Genomic DNA, 19818 nt, shown 5'->3' with positions numbered 1-19818 from the left:
CAGTTAGGAGCAATCAGGCTGGCAGGGGAATGGTTAGGGTGATCAGGCTGGCAGACAGAAGTGATTAGGGGCAATCAGGAAGGCAGGCAGGTGACAGTTGGGAACCAGCAGTTTTGGGTTGTGAGAGGGATATCTGACTACCTGTTTAGGCCCAATCCTACCGGGATCGGGCTTAAATGGGCAGCTGGACATCCCTCAAGGGGTCCCATATTGGAGAGGGTGCAGACTGAGCTGAGGGACACACACCCCTGTGCGTGAATTTTGTGCACCGAGCCTCTAGTATTTTTATAAGATGCAAGGTTATAGAGATTTTTCCAACTCTCAAATTGCCAAGCATGATTATCCTACATAATAATAGAGTAATATGCAAATTAACCACCACTCTGCTACACCTACAAGCCACGCCCACCAGCCAATCAGAGCGGGTATGCAAATTAACCCACCAAATATGTTGGGTTAATTTGTATACGCTGAGGGAGGGAGGAGTGAAGACAGCATAGAAGGAAGAGGAAGGGAAAGTGGAAAGCAAGGCGGCTGCCACTACTGGAGAGAAGGCGCTGGCAGCGCGTGTGGGGCGGGGCGGGGCAAGGTGCACCGTGGCAGAGGCAGTGGCAATGGGAGCGGCAGACAGGGCGGATCGGGTGGGTAGGGCGGGGCATGCAGCAGGGGCATGCAGGGCCCCAGAAGTGGCGTCAGCAGGTGAGGCAAGTCAGGGAGAGCCATCCCGCCCACCCCACTCCACCCCACCCTGCACCCTGCAGCGGGAGAGGTGTGGGGGAGGTGGCAGTGGCAGGAGGGAAGCCCGCCAGAAGTCTTGCAGGAATATTCCTGCAACAGGTCACTAGTAATTTAATAAATGTTGATGAATTTTCCTGAATGAAATTAGAGACTCGTCTAACTCTTAGCATGCAGGCAAATAGAGGAGGTAATATTCTATATAATAAAAGGCCAGAGGCATCACGAGTGAAACAACCAGAGACCAGACCACAATGGCCCATTACAAGCTGGCCTCACCCCCAAGCAAGAGGTTAGGGGCAATCAGGGAGGCAGGCAGAGTGGTTTGGGGTGATCAGATAGACAGACAGCTCCTCGCAGGGCTGGCCCCACTCCCTAGCAAAGAAAGAGAGAGGCCCAGCCAACCAAGTCATTGCACCCCAGCCTGTGGCTTGCAGAGGAAGGCTACTGGTGGGGGGGGAGGGAGTGGAGGACAGCGATGCACAAATGGCAAGCAGTGGCAGCAGCAGGGGTAGGGCCAGTTGCCTGCAGCTGGGGGAAGGAAAGCCCCAATAGGCTCTGACCTCAGGCCAGGCCTAGGGACCCTAGGGCTTCTACTTAGGAGTCCCAGATTGTGAGAGGGTGCAGGCCAGGCTGAGGGACCCCTCCAAGTGCATGAATTACCAAGCACCAGGCTTCTAATATACTGAATGGCAGAACAACCAAACAACCAGTCACTATGACATGTGCTGACCACCAGGGGGCATACATGGAACATGGCAGGGTTTGGCAGCAGGTGGCAAAGCACAGAAGATGATGGGCATTGGCAGCAGCGGGATGGTGGAGCAGGTGAATGGGGGCGCCAGACCAAGGTGGGGCAGCGTCGGTAGCTAACATTGGGGTGAGCCTCTGGTGGTTACTAAAAGTTCTTTGCTCCCACACACTGCAGTCTCACCCAGCACTCTCACCTGCTTCCAGCACTGGCTCTGCTCGTACCTGCTGCCGGCACTGGAGCCGCCACTCACACCCGCTGCCAGCGCCTAGTTCTAGCCCTGATCACTCGGCACCATCAATGGGTGCGAGCGGTAGCTGCAGGCCCTGATCACCCCTCAGGCTTCTTCAGCTCCCACTGCTCCTGAGGGGCCATTGGGGCAGCAGCCACTGCTCACACCCACTGATGGCCCTGCTCACACCTGCTGCTGGCACAGGCTCCAATGGTTCCACGCTGTCAGCAGGTGTGAGCAGAGCTGGCACCATCAGTGGGTGGGAGCAGCAGCAGGAGTGGGGTTTCCGGCAGACATAGGACCAGGAGGCCATGGCAGGAGGGGCCAGGCAGGGGTGCAGAGGATGGGCCAAGACCTGCCCCTGTGCCCACCACAGCCTCAAGGTCCACAGTTCCTTTCAAGGTGCACAACTTCATGCATTGGGCCCATAGTTTATAAATAAGCTACAAACAGAAGTGACTATAATACAAGATATTGTAAATTAACTGCTTTCATAAAAGCATAAACAAATGGAGACAGTGGTCAAGGACAATAGGGGGTTGGGGAAATGAGTGGGGAGGGGTGTGGGATTGGAATGGGGAGTTGAGGACAAATAAGACATTTTTTAAAAAATGGAGATAGAAACCTGGTTAGTATGATTAATTTTGAGAGAGTAATGTTATGTGTATGAATATTTATGAAATTTATCAAATTAATCTTATTAAAGTTGATGTGAAGGTTGGAAAACTGAGGAAGTTACAACTGGATTTGCACATTGAAGTTAAAAGCCTGTTTCACCATCTGCTGTTTACTCTCTTGCAAAGTGATTGCAAATGATTTTCTTATTTCAAAGTCTCGAGGATCCAAGATGGCTGCGCCCAGGTAAACACCTAGCCGCAGCCGCACACAACAATTTCAATAAAATACAACTAAAATATAAAATGGACATTACCCAGAACTACAGGAAAGTCGACTGACTGGAAATTCTACAATGAGAAGCAAGGAGAAAACCAGAAGGAAGCGCGGAGGAGCTGTAAAAGCCCAAGGTACGGAGACACACGGCACGTGGAGAGGACGGAGCCGGAGAGGAGGGAGGCCGAGTGCCTGGCTGGCGTTCCCTAGTGGGAAGGAGATAAAACTCCGACTGTGTTCGGCCCCAGTTCCGACTGTTCTGAACCCCAGTTCTAGGCCAGACCCCGGGGACCCAGGCTCATCCACAGGGAGCCGGGCTGTAAGGCGGAACCCCGGGGGAGCGGCGAAAGGAGGTCCAGCGGCACGCACACTGCGCGCAGAGAAGGGTCAGTTGGCTGTGCCGCGGGATTGCCCTGGCCGGAAGGAGACTGGGGCTCCAGTCTGCTCTGAACGCCACCTCCAATTCCACTTCCAACTGAACTGAACTCCAATACCGGGCTCATTGGGGGAGAGCATAGACTGTTTGGCAGCAGGCAAAAATCGAGGGCACCTATCTCTCAGAGGCACTTTGCAGCGAGTACTGAAGGACCCTGAGACGCAGGAGCCGCATAGGGCGGGGCTGACGGAAGCCAAGGCTGTAGGCTCCACCCTGAAATCCCATCCCATCTGTAACTGCGAAATGCGACAACGAAATAGATCACAAACGAAAGAAATGGAGGACAAAAAGTGACTGGATATAGAGTTCAAATCTACGCTTATAAGGTTTTTCAAGAATTTCCTAGAAAAGATGGATAAGACCTATGAGGATATGAAAAGAGATCAACTAGAATTAATAAGTAGTCAACAAGAAATGATAAGGGATCAACAAGAAATGATAAGGGATCAAGAAGAAATAAAGAATACATTGTCTGAAATAAAAAATATTATACAGAGTCCTAAAAACAGAATGGAAGATTGCAAGAATCAAGTCAAAGATTTGGAACATAAAGAACCAGAAGACACACCTCCACAGAAGCTAGAAGGCAAGAAAATCCAGAAAATTGAAGATAATGTAAGAAACCTCTGGGACAACTTCAAGCGAACCAACATCAGAATTATGGGGGTCCCAGAAGATGAGAGAGAGCAAGATATCGAAAACATACTGAAAGAAATAGTGACAGAAAACTTCCCCCACCTGGTGAAAGAATTAGACTTACAAGTCCAGGAAGTTCACAGAACTCCAAACAAAAGGAATCCAAAGAGGACCACACCAAGACACATCATAATTAAAATTCCAAGAGCAAAAGACAAAGAGAGAATATTAAAAGCAGCAAGAGCAAAGAAGGTAGTTACCTATAAAGGAGCACCTATACGATTGTCAGCTGACTTCTCAACAGAAATCATGCAGGCCTGACGGGAATGGCAAGAAATATTCAAGGTGATGAATAGTAAGAACCTACAGCCAAAGATAATCTATCCAGCAAAGCTATCACTCAGAATCGAAGGTCAGATAAAGAGCTTCACTAATAAAAAAAAAAGCTAAAGGAGTTCATCACCACCAAACCAGAATTATATGAATTGCTGAAGGGGGTTCTTTCAGAAGAGAAAGTAAATAAAGATAAAAATTATGATCAACAAATACGTAACTATCAACAAGTGAATCTAAAAACCAAGGAAATTAAAAAAATCTGATGAACAATATTAACTGTTGAATATAATAGAATCAGAGGTATGGAAGGGGAGTGAACTGATGATTCTTGGGGAAAAGGGGAGAAGGGGATGTGGGAAGAGACTGAACATAAACTGTGCACCTATGGATGGGGACAATGGGGAGTGGGGAGGGGGCGGAGGGTGGGATGGGAACCTGGTGGAGGAGAGCAATGGTGGGGGGGGGGAGAGAAAGGAACATTTGTAATAATATGAACAATAAAAACTTATTTTAAAAAAGTCTCAATTTACTTATCAAACTACCTACATGTTATTTTTTAAATATTTTACTGATTTTTTACAGAGAGGAAGGGAGAGAGTCAGAGAGGTAGAAACGTTGATGAGAGAGAAACATCGACCAGCTGCCTCCTGCCAGAAATGTGCCCACAACCTAGGTACGTGCCTTTGTCTGGAATCGAACCTGGGACCTTTCAGTCCGCAGGCCAATGCTCTATCCACTAAGCCAAACCGGTTTCAGCTACCTACGTTTATTGACACAATTTTCATTGTCACATACCCATCTAAAGAATCAGTATGTCTTGTCCTAGGTGTTTTTCAAGTAAAATTTATTAGTCTTTTAAAATTACCATGGAAAATAATTGTCCTGTTTTTCTGTCCTCATATTATGTTTTTATTATATTTTTAATTTTAGTAATTTAAAAAAATCAAAAATACAAATACAATTTTAAAAATGACTTCTTGAGACTATTTCTGTTTTGTGAAGATAAAGCAGTTTTATTCAGTTTTACTGGTAAGCTATAAAAAGCATTTTTACCTTGTAAAACAATTCACTAATTCCTGGAAATTTTTTCCAATTTCTGATGCTTTAGACTCAGCAGAAGGGATTAAATTTCCATTAATGAACAATTATTTGAATCGCATGGTTATTTTTACAGATTTTTGTTTTTTAAATTATGGTGAAATACCAATATCTCAGAGCTAATTATTTCACTATGAAATATACTTGCATAGAAATCTGATTTTCCTAAAATCAACTAGATGTATTTAATAGACATACAACATTTAAATCATAAAGTTGCATAATTCACAGAAAACAATCTATTACTAATATTTCAGGGACTTAAAAAAAATCCTTAGCAAATACTGTATTTCCCCGAAAATAAGACATCCTCTGAAAATAAGACCTAGCACATGGAAAGATAAGACATCCCCTGAAAATAAGACCTAGAGCAACATTGGGAGAAAAAATTAATATAAGACACTGTCTTATTTTTGGGGAAACAGGGTATAACTACAGATTATCAGTTTAAAAGAAATTTAAAAGGTCTCGTCACATTAAAGAAATGTGTAACTATGGGAGGTGATGGATCTTAACTAAACTTATGGTAATCATTTTGCAATATATGTATATACCAAGTCATTATGTTGTATACTGAAAATTGATACAATGTTCTGTATGAAGTATATCTCAAAGAAACTGGAGGGGAGAGAGACAGTACAAATTAAAAGAACATAAAATATTTCATTAATGATTTCATACTGATTATATATTGATATAATACTTTGGATATATTGAATTGAGTAAAACATTATTAGATTAAAAAATAAAAATGAAATAAATTACAGATGACTAAACACTAGTTAGCTATTATTAGGGGATAATAGACAAGATCATCTTTAAGGACTCTTTTAGCTCTAATTTTTACTAATTCTAGGGCTCATATCATCAGTCAACAAATATTTTTGAGCACCTATCATGTGCCAGGCCAGGCACCATTCTAGGAACTGGAATACCTCAATGATTACACAAAGATCTCTGCCCTCATAAAATCAATATATTAGGAAAGAGAGACACAATAAACAACAGCTATAATAAAGAATTTGAATATAAAGAAAAAATGTAGAGCAGAGTAAAGGAAATTAGAATGCTGGGGAAGAGGTAGATTGCAGGTTTGAATGAGGTGGTCAGGGAACCTCACTGAAGAGGCAGAACATGAGCAAAGACTTGAATGACACAGAAAGATAGCTCTAAGGATATCTGGGGGAAGAGCAGGAGACACACAGGGAAGGGCAAGCCCTGCCACAAGAAGCAAGAGCATGGCTAGGAATTTGTAGTAGCAAGGCTGATGTGACTGGAGCATAATGAGTGAGGGTTATGTGAGATCAGAACTGTAACAGGGAATCGATCAATGCTTTATAAGCCAGTGCAAGGGTTTTGGCTTTTACTCTAAAGAGAAGTGGAGCCATTGCAGGGATTTGAGCAGAAAACTTTCATGATCTGACTTGGGCTTTTAAAGGATCACTCTGGCTATTGTGTGGATGTAGGCAGGGTTAAAAGCAGGGGGACCAGTTAGGAGGCTACAGCAATATTCACATGAGAGATGATGATTGCTCCCAGTAGGAGAGTTCTAATAGAAGTTGTGAGAAGTGGAAGGATCTGAATGGGAAGGTTAATTTGATATGGGGTATGAGAAAAAGAGAGGAGTTAGATGAAGTTTCCTTCAATCAAGATGAAGAATATGCAGATGGCTCAGGTTTGGATACAAGACAGAGTTCAGTTTTAGTGAGAATAACTTGGAGGTGTTTGTCATACATCCTGTGAAGTTCTGAATAGGCAGTTGGATGTACAAGTTAGTCTTTAGTTGGAGAGAGAAAGCTGGGTTGGGAAGGTAAATTTAGAAATTGTCAGATTATGGACAGCATTGAACTCCATGAGCCTGAATGAGATCACCAACATAGGAGAGGTTCCAGGATAGAGTCCTGGGACATTCTAATTTTAAAAGATAGTGGAGAATGGAGACAGGGGGAATATGGCAGTGTAGGTATATGCCTGTACTCTCCACCTCCCACAACCACATCAAAATTACAACTAAAACACAGAAGAACCTTCATCCAGAACTGTTGTAAAGCTGGCTGTGTGGAAGTCCTTTAACTAAAGAAGTAAAGAAGGAAGCACACTGAGACTGGTAGGAGGTGCAGAGGCATGGAATGGGCTGGGCTGGCACCCATGTGTGCTGCTTTTTTAATTGGGAGGGAGATCATTTCTGTGGAGGCTGCCAAAAGAAGCAAGGGTTTCCAGACCCACACCAGATCCCTAGCTGAGTGCCCCAGAGCTGGGAAAAGAAATCCCTCTGGGCAGTAAGAAATATAAGCTATAAAAACCAATGTGGATTGGGGATCAGTGACACAGAGGCTGCTGGAGACCATCTGTTCCTCTTAAAAGGCCAGCGCCACAAACTAAACTTACATGATCCTGATTCCTCTGAGCCCCAGCACAGGGCAAGGCTCTGGGGGACACAGACAGATACAAGGAGAAACTGGATTGTCTGGCATCATAGCAGAAACTCAAGGTGGCTTTCTCCCAGATATAGATGCTCACAGGGATCATTGTTCCTATGCTGGGACCTCCTAGGTCACAGGGCTGACTGGCAACCATTTCTGTTTGCTTTTCCCTGATGATTCTCTAACACACTGTTCCTCATCCAATTTACAACTCCACCAAAGCTGTGTGTAGTGTATTTTGCATATGAATGGCCTGCCCTTGCTCAGGCTAAACTGTCTCTAACGAGCTGCAGCTGGGTCAGGCAGGAGCCCCAAACTTATGAATAAAAGGCTCAAGACCTGGCAACAGCACCAGCCTGCCTTGCTTCATAGCTTGTTATGGGAACTTCTGGGAGCTTCCAAACCTGATACAAAGAGGAGGGATCTAAAGATCTCTTTGTAGCTACTGCTGGGTAGCCCCAGGCAGTGGCTGACTTCACATTTCCCTGGAGACCCAAGAGCCAGTGTACCCAGTGGTCAGTGTCAGGCTATACCAGATTACAATTCTACACATCTATAAGCAACATACTCAAGGGGAAGAATCAGTGAGCATCAAAGTCCTGCTCCATAGGGATGTCTCCTACAGAGCAGCTCTCCCTCTGTAGTTACAGCTGGTTATCACAGCTAATTGGCTTGGAAGTCAATTCCTGACAATGACACCAACAGCAATCAAGTCTCAGCTACAACAAGACTGTGCTCACAGTCCATAAAGGGGTGCTACTAGAGTTCACAGCTCACATGATTGGCAAGGCTGAGCCACTGGATCTTATAGAATACTTACTACACATGGGCACTCTACCAACTGAAGGAGACTTAGCAGCTTTACCTAAAACAGAAACAAACACAGGGAAACAACCAAAATACAGAGACCAAGAAACATGTCACAAATAAAAGAAATGGAAGAAAGCAAACTACTGGATATAGAGTTCAAAACCATGGTTATAAGTTTACTCAAGAATCTTCTAGAAACCTGCAAAAAAATGGAAAAGAACCATTCAGAAATTAAGTATACACTGACTGAAATAAAGAATAATATACATGGATTCAACAGTAGAGGAGAGGATTCTGAAAATCAAATCAATGATTTAAAATATGAGGAAGCAAAAACCACCCAATCAGAAGAGCAAAAAGAAAAAAGAATCCAAAAATATAAATATACTGTAAGGGGCTTCTGAGAATTTCAAGTATACCAATGTTCACATTATGGGAGTGCCAGATGAAGAGGGAGAGCAAGATATTGAAAACCTAGAAATAATGACAGAAAACTTCCCCTATCTGGTGGGGGGGGAAAATAGGTACACAAGCCCAGGAAGCACAGAGAGTCCCAAACAAGAGCAACCCAAAAGGGACCACACCAAGACACATAATAATTAAAATATCAAGGGCTAAAGACAAAGAGAGAATCTTAAAAGCAGCAATAGAAAAGCAGTTAGTTACCTACATGGGAATGCTCATATGACTGTCAGCTGATTTCCCAACAGAAACTATGCATGGCAGATAAGAATGGCAGGCAAGAAATATTGAAAATGATGAATAGCAAGGACTACAACCAAGATTACTCTACCCAGCAATGCTCTCATTTAGAATTGAAGGTCAGAGAGAGCTTCACAGACAAGAAGATGCTAAATGAGTTCATCACCACCAAAGCAGTATTATATGAAATGTTGAAGGGCATTTTTTAAGAGGAAGAAAAAAAAGAAAAGATAAAAAATATGAACAACAAAATGACAACAAATACATACCTATCAACAATTGAACCTAAAAGTAAAAATAGATGAATATAAAAGTAAATGAACAAAATAAACTGGTGAATAAAATATAATCAGAGGCATGGAAATGGAACAAACTGACAATTTTCAGAGGGAAGCGGGTGGGAAGAGATTAAACAAAGATCTTATATGCATACTAGAGGCCTGGTGCATGAAATTCATGCACTGAGTAAGTGGGGTGTTCCTTAACCCAACCTGCACCCTCTCCAATCTGGGACTCACAGGGATTGGTCCTAAACTGGCAGTTGGACATCCCTCTCACAATCCAGGACTGTTGGCTCCCAACTGCTCACCTGCCTGCCTTCCTGATTGCTCCTAATGGCTTCTTCCTGCCAACTTGATCAATGCCTAACTGCTCCCCTGCCAGCCTAATTTCCCCCAACTGCCCTCTCCTGTTGGCCCAATTGCCTCCAGCTGCTCTCCCTTGCCAGCCCGCTTGCCCCTAACTGCTCTCCCTACAGACCTGGTCCCCCCTTAACTGCCCTCTCTCTGGCCTGATCACCACCAACTGCCCTCCCATGCCAGCCATCTTGTGACCACATGGGCGTGGCCATCTTATGCAAGGGCATGATGGTCATTTTGCTTATTACCTCTTTATTATATAGGATATGCATTACCTATGGAGACAGACAATAAAGGTGTGTTTAAAAAAAAAAAAAAAGAAAGAAAGAAAAAAGAAAAGAAAAGATAGTGGAGAAGAGAAAGAACCAGTAAAGAAAACTGAGAATGTGCCACCACCAAAATAGTAGTAAAACCAAGAAAGGAAGGTCCTTTCTCAGCCAAAAAAAGAAAATACATTGTGGAGGAGAGGGGATGAACTACAGCAAATACTGTCCATGTGACACAAAGACTGAAAGCTGATCATTAATTTGATAAGAACAATACTGTTGAAGGCTGGGTGAAATGTTGATTAGAATGGATTTAAGAGAGAATGGACAAAGAGGAATTGAGACAGCCAGTGTAGATGCCTGTTTTTGAGGGGTTTTGCTACAAAGGGAGTCAAAGACATAAAACGGTAATCTGTGGTGGTTGTAATGCCAAGAGAAGTATTTTGAAGATGGAAGACATTTCAGCATCATGATGATGATTTGATGGAAAGAAAAAAGAGAGAATGGGGAGAGTTTCTGGAATGCTGTTCCCAGAGATGAGTAAGTCTTATGGCTTATTTAGAAACACAGATAATCTATAGTAAAAGGTAGAAAGGTCAAGTCTGTGGGTGCAGTGCTATGAAAATTCTCTTCTGATTGCTTCCTTTCTCTCATTAAAATAGGAAAAAAGAAAATCTGTTGTAAGCAGGCTGGAAGAGTAGGTGGAAGGGTAGGAGAAATGAAAAAGGGTGGGGAAAGAATGCTACGATTTCCAAATTTCAAGGGTTCACTTGAAATTTCTAGTCACATATGTAAAGTGTGATCAGGCAGCATGGTGTTTGAAATCTAACTTTTTAAAAAATAAAAATGTACCAATTTTATATCAATATCTACTTTCATTTTTTAATTAAAGCTGTTGGATAATTTCTGTAATTTAGAATTAATTATTACCAGAAATGAGGAAAATATTAATGCTATTAAATACTGACAGTGAGTAAAATTATTGGACCATGCATTTATAAAAGCCATGTTACATAGTAAAAAGTTTCAATTATATTTAACTGAAGGAAATATCCTTTAGCTTTTTATTTCTAACGAGAGGCCCGGTGCATGAAATACGTGCACTCAGTGTGTGGGGGGTCCCTCAGCCTGGCCTGCACCCTCTCACAATCCAGGAGTCCTCAGGGGATGTCCAACTGATGGCTTAGGCCCGCTCCTCTCTCAGTTCCGATTGGCCAGCCTCCAGCAACAAGCTAACCTACCTGTTGAAGCACCTGACCCTGGTGGTCAGTGCATATCATAGTGAGCAGTTGAGTGGCCTTATTAGCATTAGCATATTACGTTTTGATTGGTTGAACAGACACTTAGCATATTAGGCTTTTATTATATAGGATTACAACACATTCTTATTTTGACATAATTTATCTTTTTCACCCAATTATTATACCAAACAAAATTTTCCAAATATTAAGCCTTTCTTTACCATTTATGAAATATGACTTACTCTTTGAGTTCCTTAAAAAAAATTGAAATTTTAATTTTCACTGTGAACTTGTTGAATCAAAAATTATAGAACATCACTACATGAGTTAAAAAAATGGAATAAAAATTAAAAGTGGTATCTATATAATCAGCAAATTATCAGATAAGACATTTTAACTACTTCACATTTCTTCTTAGAACGAGTAAGAATAAACTGGTTCCAAAGTTCTTCAAGGGTTGGCATTTTTACTGCAAGCTTTATATCACATTGTTAAGCTACTCAACAAGACATCTCTAAGTAAATGGTGGTGTTTACAAGTATAAAATTGTTGGTAGGTGGTACTCTATATAATCAAGGTGAGGGAACTTTTTATAAAATTATATTTTTAAAAAGGCAGAATTTCTGATAATTATCAGTTTCTCAAAGGCTAGAATGAGAAAGATGTAGATAATGAAATACTCACTGATTAATAATATTTTGCTTTGAGAAAGCCATAAATGATTCTAAGACATAAGCAATAATGATAAAAAAAATATATATATAATAAATATGCTGTATCTCTTTTTAAGCCAAAGCATGCTTTTCCCCTCAGGACAGTTCTCATTTTTACATTCTTGGTCTCTTTTGTCCAGAACAGGAACCTTTTTTTGAGTCAGTATTTGAATAGAGTTCATAATCCAAAGTCATTTTTTTCTCCACTGGATGATTTAAGCTGCAAAATGGCAAAAGACTAAGTCAGTTATAAAGCATTTTTAGTATAATAAATGTCAATTTACAAGAACTGTCAATAGACTTCTATACAAAACCCTAAAAGTTGCTACAGTAGTGGTCAGAACTAACATGATTCTTCCATATGCTCAGAAAAGAAACCTTACAGGGTCCTTCCAAAGCTGCATAATTTCCCAAATGAGTTTCCTCTGGTTACGGAGCCTGTTCATTCCTGCAGTCATTTTTCAGTCATTTAGCTTTTGCAATATTTTCTTGATGTTTTTGTTTTTTCTTTTGCTCCTTTTCCCTGGTCTCAATCTTCTTGGCCAGTTTCCAGGATAGTACAGCACTTGCTAGAAACAATGGAGTAAGGGCCAAAATAACTTGTAAGGAAGTCATATGGATCCTTTGCAGCCCATTCCATAACATGCTCAGCCCAAGTCTTTATGTCAAACATCTTTGTAGCAGTGTTAGGAAAAGGGTCTTATGCTTGAGTTGTGATCTCTAACTTTGTCCTCTATTAGTGAGCCTATTACAATTTCAGATGGATGACCCCTGGTTGGTTGTCTTCTTCTTTAGCTCTACTACACACTTTAAGAGGTTTAATTCTATATGCTTGGACTCAGACCCCAATTCCCAACTCCTGAAATCCAACTTTTAAATAACTTTACAGAGAATCAATTTTCCCAATAACAAAACTAATTTGCTTAACTGGATCTGTCCTCATTTTAAAAATAACTTTTCATACAGAGAAAAAATATACAAACTTATTTACTTATCTATTCATTTAGTTAGTTATTTGCTGCCTCTCCTATAAACGGTAATAAATAGGAAATTGCTCAAAGCGAGCCAGAGAAACAGGAGGAATAAGTTTTTAAATCAATCCTGAAAAATGAAGAGCATCCTCTAGTTCTTCCTTTATAAGTTTCAGATCCATCTTTGGTCTGCAGTTACCATTTTGTTCAAAACACTGTCTTCAGCCTTATGGGGGTGAACATAAGTTCAAGTTTCTTCCCTTGTGGGGAGAAAATGAGTTGCCATTGTTTCTGACATGACTAGAGCCTAAACATGTATAGGTTCATGCATTTAGTTGTGACCCAAAGAAAAGCATTGATTTGGACTCATCTTAGGATGTCTGGTTGATGCAAAACTTATCCTGTACTTAATATAGTTTATATTCTCCCAGGTCTTGAGAGCTACTCTGTTGCCTTGATTAAGTGTCCACTGAGCTCTGTGTTGTGCCTCTGGAGGCTGACTGCAAAGTCTGACACAATCACTCTTGGCTCCACTCTTGCTTTCCAGGGTTGGGGAGCTGAGTACCATCGCCAGGATGTCACGAGCACCCCCTGCTGGATTGAGATTCATCTTCACGGGCCACTGCAGTGGTTGGACAAAGTTCTGACTCAAATGGGCTCTCCACATAACCCGATTTCTTCTGTGTCTTAATAGTTAAGTATTAATCCCCATTTTTATAGAACAGATGCTGTTGCAGACAGTGGCTTATATCATTTCAGATTTGCAACTAAAGTGTCTAAGTATATCTGTAAATACGTAATATATACTGTTCATCTGTTTTATCACCACTTATTTTCTGCTTTCTAGTTAAGCTGATGCCATAGAAAAGCAGGGTTTTTTGCTCCTATGATGTAAGAAGCAGCAGCTCCATTTGTGGGAGGAAACAAAGAAAGGCAACTCTATCAATAGTATCTAAAGGTTTTTGGTACTGTATAACAAAAGGCAGCTTTAGTCAGCAACGTGAATATAAGGCAGGTTGTGTCGCCCACCAGAAAAATACTAAAACTGTTTATACAGCAAAAGTCGGGTAGTAGCAGCACTAGAGTAAATAACACTTTTAGACAAAATGTAGCAATCAAACTCATTTAATTTAAATGATTTCACTTTTAGTGCTATTGGCAAGAAAAAAAATAAGCTTATACAATGTTATGTAAGATAAGACACATAAACTTTATTTCTGAAGTTGAAATACTTATACTTGGACAGTTGTGCTCATATTTTTATTTATTTTTAATTTATTTTTTATTTTTTTTAGAGAAACATCTTTTATTTGGGGAACATATACCAAAACAGATCAGTAAGTAAAATAGATTCTAGAGAATATGGCCCTGTGCTCAGCCCCCCACTGCCACTCCCAATAACTCTGGGGGTGAACATTCCCCATGTCCCCTTGGGCTTCTATGATATAAAAAGTTTTGGCTCAATGTTTATCACCTGTGGCATATGGGCACCATATATCCATGTTCAGTATTCCTAGAGTGCAGCAATGGTAGGGCCCTCAGAGCTGCCAACCCTCCCTCCACTCCAACTCAACAAACATTTCTGCCCCACACCGGAATCTGGGAGTAAAATAAGGAGCAAAAGGACCCCTTCACTGAGGTGCTGAGCAAGGGCTCAGTGCATCACTGTGCTTTGAGAAAGAGGGAGGGCATTTTATTTGGCACTTTAAAAATAGAGTGAGCAGAACTGGGGAAGCCAGAGAAGGTACCAATACTGGCAGAAAGAGGCCAGTTGGCACTAGTGTCTTGGGTGAAGGGAAGGAGAAAGATGTGAGAATAGGAGTAAGAAAATTAGGAGGGATCCACTCCTAATGACAGAGAGCTGAAATGGGCTAGAAACAAGAGAATTGCTGACTCTGGGTCTGTGTCCTCTCTACTTCCATCCCAAAGCCTCCCGTGGCAGTTTGTCCCTGTGTAGTGTCTGCCCAATTCTAGTGCTCAGTGTCTTCCCTAATACTAATGCCTCTTGATCATGTCTTTAGTGACCTGATCTTGTTTTGTCCCTTGAGCCTGGGGATCAGACTTTTATCTACCCACTTCTTTCCCATTGGTCAGATTGTCCCAAAAGCTCCATCCTCACCTCTCAGAACTCTTTGGACTTCAATACGTCCCTTCCCCATTCTTTTTTTTTTTTTTTAAATAAATTTTTATTGTTCATATTATTACAAGTGTTCCTTTCCTTCCCCTTCCCACCCCACCCTCTGCCCTTTCCCCACCCCCCATTGTCCTCATCCATAGGTGCACAGTTTATGTTGTCTCTTCCCACATCCCCCTCTCCCTTTTTCCCCAAGAATCATCAGTTCACTCCCCTTCCATACCTCTGATTCTATTATATTCAACAGTTAATATTGTTCATCAGATTTTTTTTTAATTTCCTTGGTTTTTAGATTCACTTGTTGATAGTTACGTATTTGTTGTTCATAATTTTTATCTTTATTTACTTTCTCTTCTGAAAGAACCCCCTTCAGCAATTCATATAATTCTGGTTTGGTGGTGATGAACTCCTTTAGCTTTTTTTTATTAGTGAAGCTCTTTATCTGACCTTCGATTCTGAGTGATAGCTTTGCTGGGTAGAGTATTTTTGGCTGTAGGTTCTTGCTATTCATCACCTTGAATATTTCTTGCCATTCCCGTCTGGCCTGCATGGTTTCTGTTGAGAAATCAGCTGACAATCATATAGGTGCTCCTTTATAGGTAACCACCTGCTTAGCTCTTGCTGCTTTTAATATTCTCTCTTTGTCCTTTGCTCTTGGAATCTTAATTATGATTTGTCTTGGTGTGGTCCTCTTTGGATTCCTCTTATTTGGGGTTCTGTGTGCTTCCTGGACTTGTAAGTCCAATTCTTTCACCAGGTGGGGGAAGTTTTCTGTCACTATTTCTTTCAGTATGTTTTCGATATCTTGCTCTCTCTCATCTTCTGGGACCCCCATGATTCTGATGTTGGATCGTTTGAAGTTGTCCCAGAGGTTTCTTACATTATCTTCAATTTTCTGGATTCTCTCGCCTTCTAGCTTCTGCAGAGGAGTGTCTTCTGGCTCTTTATGTTCCAAATCTTTGACTTGATTCTTGCGATCTTCTATTCTGTTTTTAGGACTCTGTAAAATATTTTTTATTTCAGACAATGTATTCTTTATTTCTTGTTGATCCCTTATCATTTCTTTTTGCGTCCTTTTCATATCCTCATAGGTCTCATTTATTTTATCGGCCTTTTCTAGGAGATTCTTGAAAAACCTTATAAGTGTGGTTTTGAACTCTATATCCAGTCGCTTTTTGTCCTCCATTTCTTTCGTTTGTGATCTATTTGGTTTAGGCATTTTCGCAGGCAGCTTTCCTGATGGGGCGGAGTTTCAGGGTGGAGCCTACAGCCTTGGCTTTCGTCAGCCCCGCCCTATGCAACTCCTGAGACTCAGGGTCCTTCAGTACTTGTTGCAAGCACCTCTGAGAGAAAGGTGCCCTCGATTTTCGCCTGCTGCCAAACAGTGTAGGCTCTCCTGCAATGGGCCCGAAACTGGGGTTCAGTTCAGTTGGAAGTGGAGTTGGAGATGGCGTTCAGAGCAGTCTGGAGCCTGTCTCCTTCCCGCCAGGGCAGTCCTACGGCACAGCCGGCCGTCCCTTCTCTGCGCGCAGTGTGCGCGCCTCTGGGACCTCCTTTCGCCTTACAGCCCAGCTCCCTATGGGTGAGCCTGGGTCCCCGGGGTCTGGCCCAGAACTGGGGTTCAGAGCAGTCAGGGGCCCAGCACAGTCGGAGTGTTTATCTCCTTTCCGCTAGGGAACGCCAGCCAGGCCCTCGGCCTCCCTCCTCTCCGGCTCCGTCCTCTCCGCGCGCCGCGTGTCTCCGTACCTTGGGCTTTTACAGCTCCTCCGCGCTTCCTTCTGGTTTTCTCCTTGCTTCTCGTTGTAGAATTTCCAGTCAGTCGACTTTCCTGTAGTTCTGGGTAATGTCCATTTTATATTTTAGTTGTATTTTATTGAAATTGTTGCATGCGGCTGCGGCTAGGTGCCTACCCGAGCAGCCATCTTGGATTCTCCCCTTCCCCATTCTTGAGGGTGGAAGGTAGGTCAAGGGGCACCTGGTTCCCAGTCTCCCCTTGCCCCTCTTGGAGTCTCTTAGACTTGGATAAAGAGTAGGCCAGTCGGTAGGGCAAAGCCTGATAGGAGCAGAATGACCTTGAGGATCCTCTTGTCAGAAGTGGCCAGCTCCTGGGGCAGGATTTCCAAGTAAATGATACCAAGAAAGGTGCCAGCTGCCATGCCCTCCAGCACAGACTGGGCCAGCTGGTGCAGTGGGCCAGCTGATTCTGCCAGAGCCGCACCCAGCCCGATGCCCAGGGGTGTCGTGCATGAGAAGAGAATGCCACAGCCAGCCACCACCTTTGCTCGCAGGTGGCTCTGCAGCAGCCTCAGGGACAAGCTGACGGCCAGAATACCCTTATGGAACAGCAGACCCAGGCACAGCTCCATGGCCCGAGCCCGGTCTCGCTGCAGCCCCACCGCCAGCCCCTCGAACACCGAGTGCAGAGCCAGGGAGAACACAGGCACGCAGGGCTGAGGGAGCTGCCAGAGCTCCGCTCGCCTGTGGGAGGCCTTGCCCATCGTGCCAGTGCTGCGGCCAACCATTCGTTGTTCCCAGCAGCGCCCTTGTCTCCTCTCGAGGTGGTGGCACCAACTGCTCCCTGTAAGCCAGCGTGATCTGCTCCATCACCAGGACCAGGAAGAAGCCCATGGCCACTTCCTGAAGCGTCATGTGCAGGGCTGCCAGGGAGACAGGTCCAGGAGGCAGGTGGCCAGAAACACACACACACACACACACACACACACACACACACACACACACACACCGGCAAAGCAGCTTACCAGGCTCAGGGCTTTCTGGCGGAAGGCCGAGGCTTCGGGGTTCGCTCCGAGTCGGCGTAGCACACAGATGGGCACCAGACTGCAGATGAGCGTGAGCACCAGCAGGAGCACCAGGGCCCCCAACTTCACCTCCAGCCCCACAGGCAGGGGGGGGTCCGAGGCGACTGCCTCTGGGCGCCACACCAGGAGCTCCGGTTCTCCCCAGGCCCCATGGTGGCCAGGGTTGCTCCACTGACTCTCAGACCTCGCGAGGGTCTCACTCCGTGGCACCCGCGGGGTTCTGGCCTCCAGCAGGGAATTCCCCTGTGCTCATATTAGTGGTTCATTTTAAACAAATTTAGACTGTAATTGGAAAAGAAACTGCGAAGCTGAAGTCATGTTCCTTCATAATCTTACTACTGTAAAAAAAAGCAATGAGTCTAATATGGCAATATAAATATGAAAATAGCATGAAATGAGCTGTATTCCCAAATTGTAAGACCAGAACTTAGTTACAGAATCACCCAAGGAGATTCCTGCTTTCCACATAGGAAATGAGCCTCCTGTTTAGCTGGCTGTTCTTGCAGACAATCCTGCATGAACAGCCAGGGAGCTCTAAGACCAGGGAGCTCTAATCCTGCATGAATCTGCACAGGGAGCTCTAAGACCAGGTGTGTAGATCCTGTATGAAGAAGAAGCAGGTAATAACAGGAGGGTTGGACAAAAGCATTGTATGTTTACTTACACCTTCTCACATCCCCACATTAAAAGTGTCTGGGCGATGGCCCTTCTTTTGCCTTATTTTCCTCACCCGTTGGCAAATATTAAATATTTATAGGTCATTAAAACAATGGTGAAGATTTGAGAAAATCAAGACCATTACTGAGATCAACTTATGAGTTATTTAACTTAGTATCTCTATTGAATAAATTATTTACTGGTCAAATCTGGTAGGCTCTTATAAAGCTAAATTCTCACACCTGGAAATAACTTCTCAAGTAAAGTGATAATAATTTCATAATCTATACAATTTCTGGGGAACAGTAGTATTGAATAATAGGACATTAAAAAAACAGTGTTTAAAAATTGTTCTTATTTACCCTTGGATAATAAAGAGGAAAATCCCCCAAATTTCTAGGTACTCTTATATATGTATAATATATATAAGTTCTACCCACTAAATACTGCATTGCTTGAAAAAGTATCACACCCTCTTAAAAATTTATAATTTAAGAAGGCAGTTATGCTGCCGGGACCAGTTTGGCTCAGTGGTAGAGCGTCGGCCTGCGGACTGAAAGGTCCCGGGTTCGATTCCGGTCAAGGGCATGTACCGTGGTTGCGGGCACATCCCCAGTAGGGGGTGTGCAAGAGGCAGCTAATCAATGATTCTCTCTGATTGATGTTTCTAGCTCTCTATCCCTCTCTCCTCCTCTCTGTGAAAAATCAATAAAATTTAATAAATAAAAAAAAGAAGAAGGCAGTTATGCTTGTACTTCAGTAATTCAAAAGGTTTCTTCATTAATACATTCTATCTCAACTCTTTGTAACTTAGTGAACACAGTAGTTATTTCTCATTAAATTGTATTCAAGATAGAAATGATGATGTGAAAAAAAATGAGTGAGTTACTACTGTCACCTCTATGACTAGTGTTATATAATAGAAACTTTCATATATACAATAGAAAGTAAATATTACATTTTACATGAAGACTAGATAACCTATTTAGTGTTTAGAAAACCCTGTAGTTCATTGGTTAATCAACTATAAATTGTGCACCTGTATGTTCCAGGTACAATGTTAGGTGCTGTAGAATCAAATGTAAATAAGAGACAGCCCAGCCCTTGGGCTGAGAGTTTAATACTATATCTGTTTGTGTAGACATCCTCATATTTCAGAATTTGCAAAGCAAAACAGAACATACCATTTTTCTTGACTTAAAAAATGTATTGGTTTCTTAATTATCTCTTTTAAATCATTTGCCTTCTCTTCTGAGCATTTAGGTATTGGATGAAGACTTCCTTGGATAAATGCTACTTTTCTTCTGCCTAGTTTTTCTCCTCCTGTTC

At 42.7% G+C, this 19818-nt stretch overlaps 3 protein-coding genes and 1 pseudogene across 9 annotated transcripts in view; 2 read left to right on the top strand and 2 right to left on the bottom strand.

Annotated features, from left to right (window-relative positions):
• The window catches only part of LOC311619666 (general transcription factor II-I repeat domain-containing protein 2-like), a gene marked incomplete at its 5' end in the record, with an annotated part of 100051 nt that extends 96605 nt beyond the window's left edge, over positions 1 to 3446 (top strand). Inside the window, one exon of the mRNA XM_084878234.1 lies at positions 3392 to 3446. The remainder of the gene's footprint in view (positions 1 to 3391) is intronic.
• The window catches only part of SMAD9 (SMAD family member 9), a 109141-nt gene extending 94107 nt beyond the window's left edge, over positions 1 to 15034 (top strand). For 5 of the 6 annotated variants that reach the window (XM_084879573.1, XM_084879572.1, XM_084879568.1 and 2 more), the window contains one exon: positions 13427 to 15034. In XM_084879573.1, the coding sequence (XP_084735699.1) occupies positions 13427 to 13570 (144 nt within the window). In that variant the 3' untranslated portion in view covers positions 13571 to 15034. The remainder of the gene's footprint in view (positions 1 to 13426) is intronic. The other variant, XM_084879571.1, reaches the window with a different exon arrangement.
• On the bottom strand, positions 11580 to 13408 carry LOC311620292 (small integral membrane protein 15-like; annotated as a pseudogene). Its single transcript has one exon. The product of its transcript is annotated as a small integral membrane protein 15-like (transcript).
• Positions 15035 to 16757: 1723 nt separating the features above from the next.
• Positions 16758 to 19818, bottom strand: part of LOC311619665 (zinc transporter ZIP1-like) — a gene marked incomplete at its 5' end in the record, with an annotated part of 18238 nt that continues 15177 nt past the window's right edge. Inside the window, 3 exon segments of the mRNA XM_084878233.1 lie at positions 16758 to 17452; positions 17454 to 17682; positions 17685 to 18075. Coding sequence (XP_084734359.1) covers positions 17026 to 17452; positions 17454 to 17682; positions 17685 to 18075 — 1047 coding nt within the window. The 3' untranslated portion in view covers positions 16758 to 17025.

This window comes from Pipistrellus hanaki (assembly GCF_964339955.1).
Source record: "Pipistrellus hanaki genome assembly, chromosome: 3".
NCBI lineage: Eukaryota > Metazoa > Chordata > Mammalia > Chiroptera > Vespertilionidae > Pipistrellus > Pipistrellus hanaki.
The sequence above is the reverse complement of the archived record's forward strand: the minus strand, read 5'-3'. Positions and strand labels throughout refer to the sequence as shown.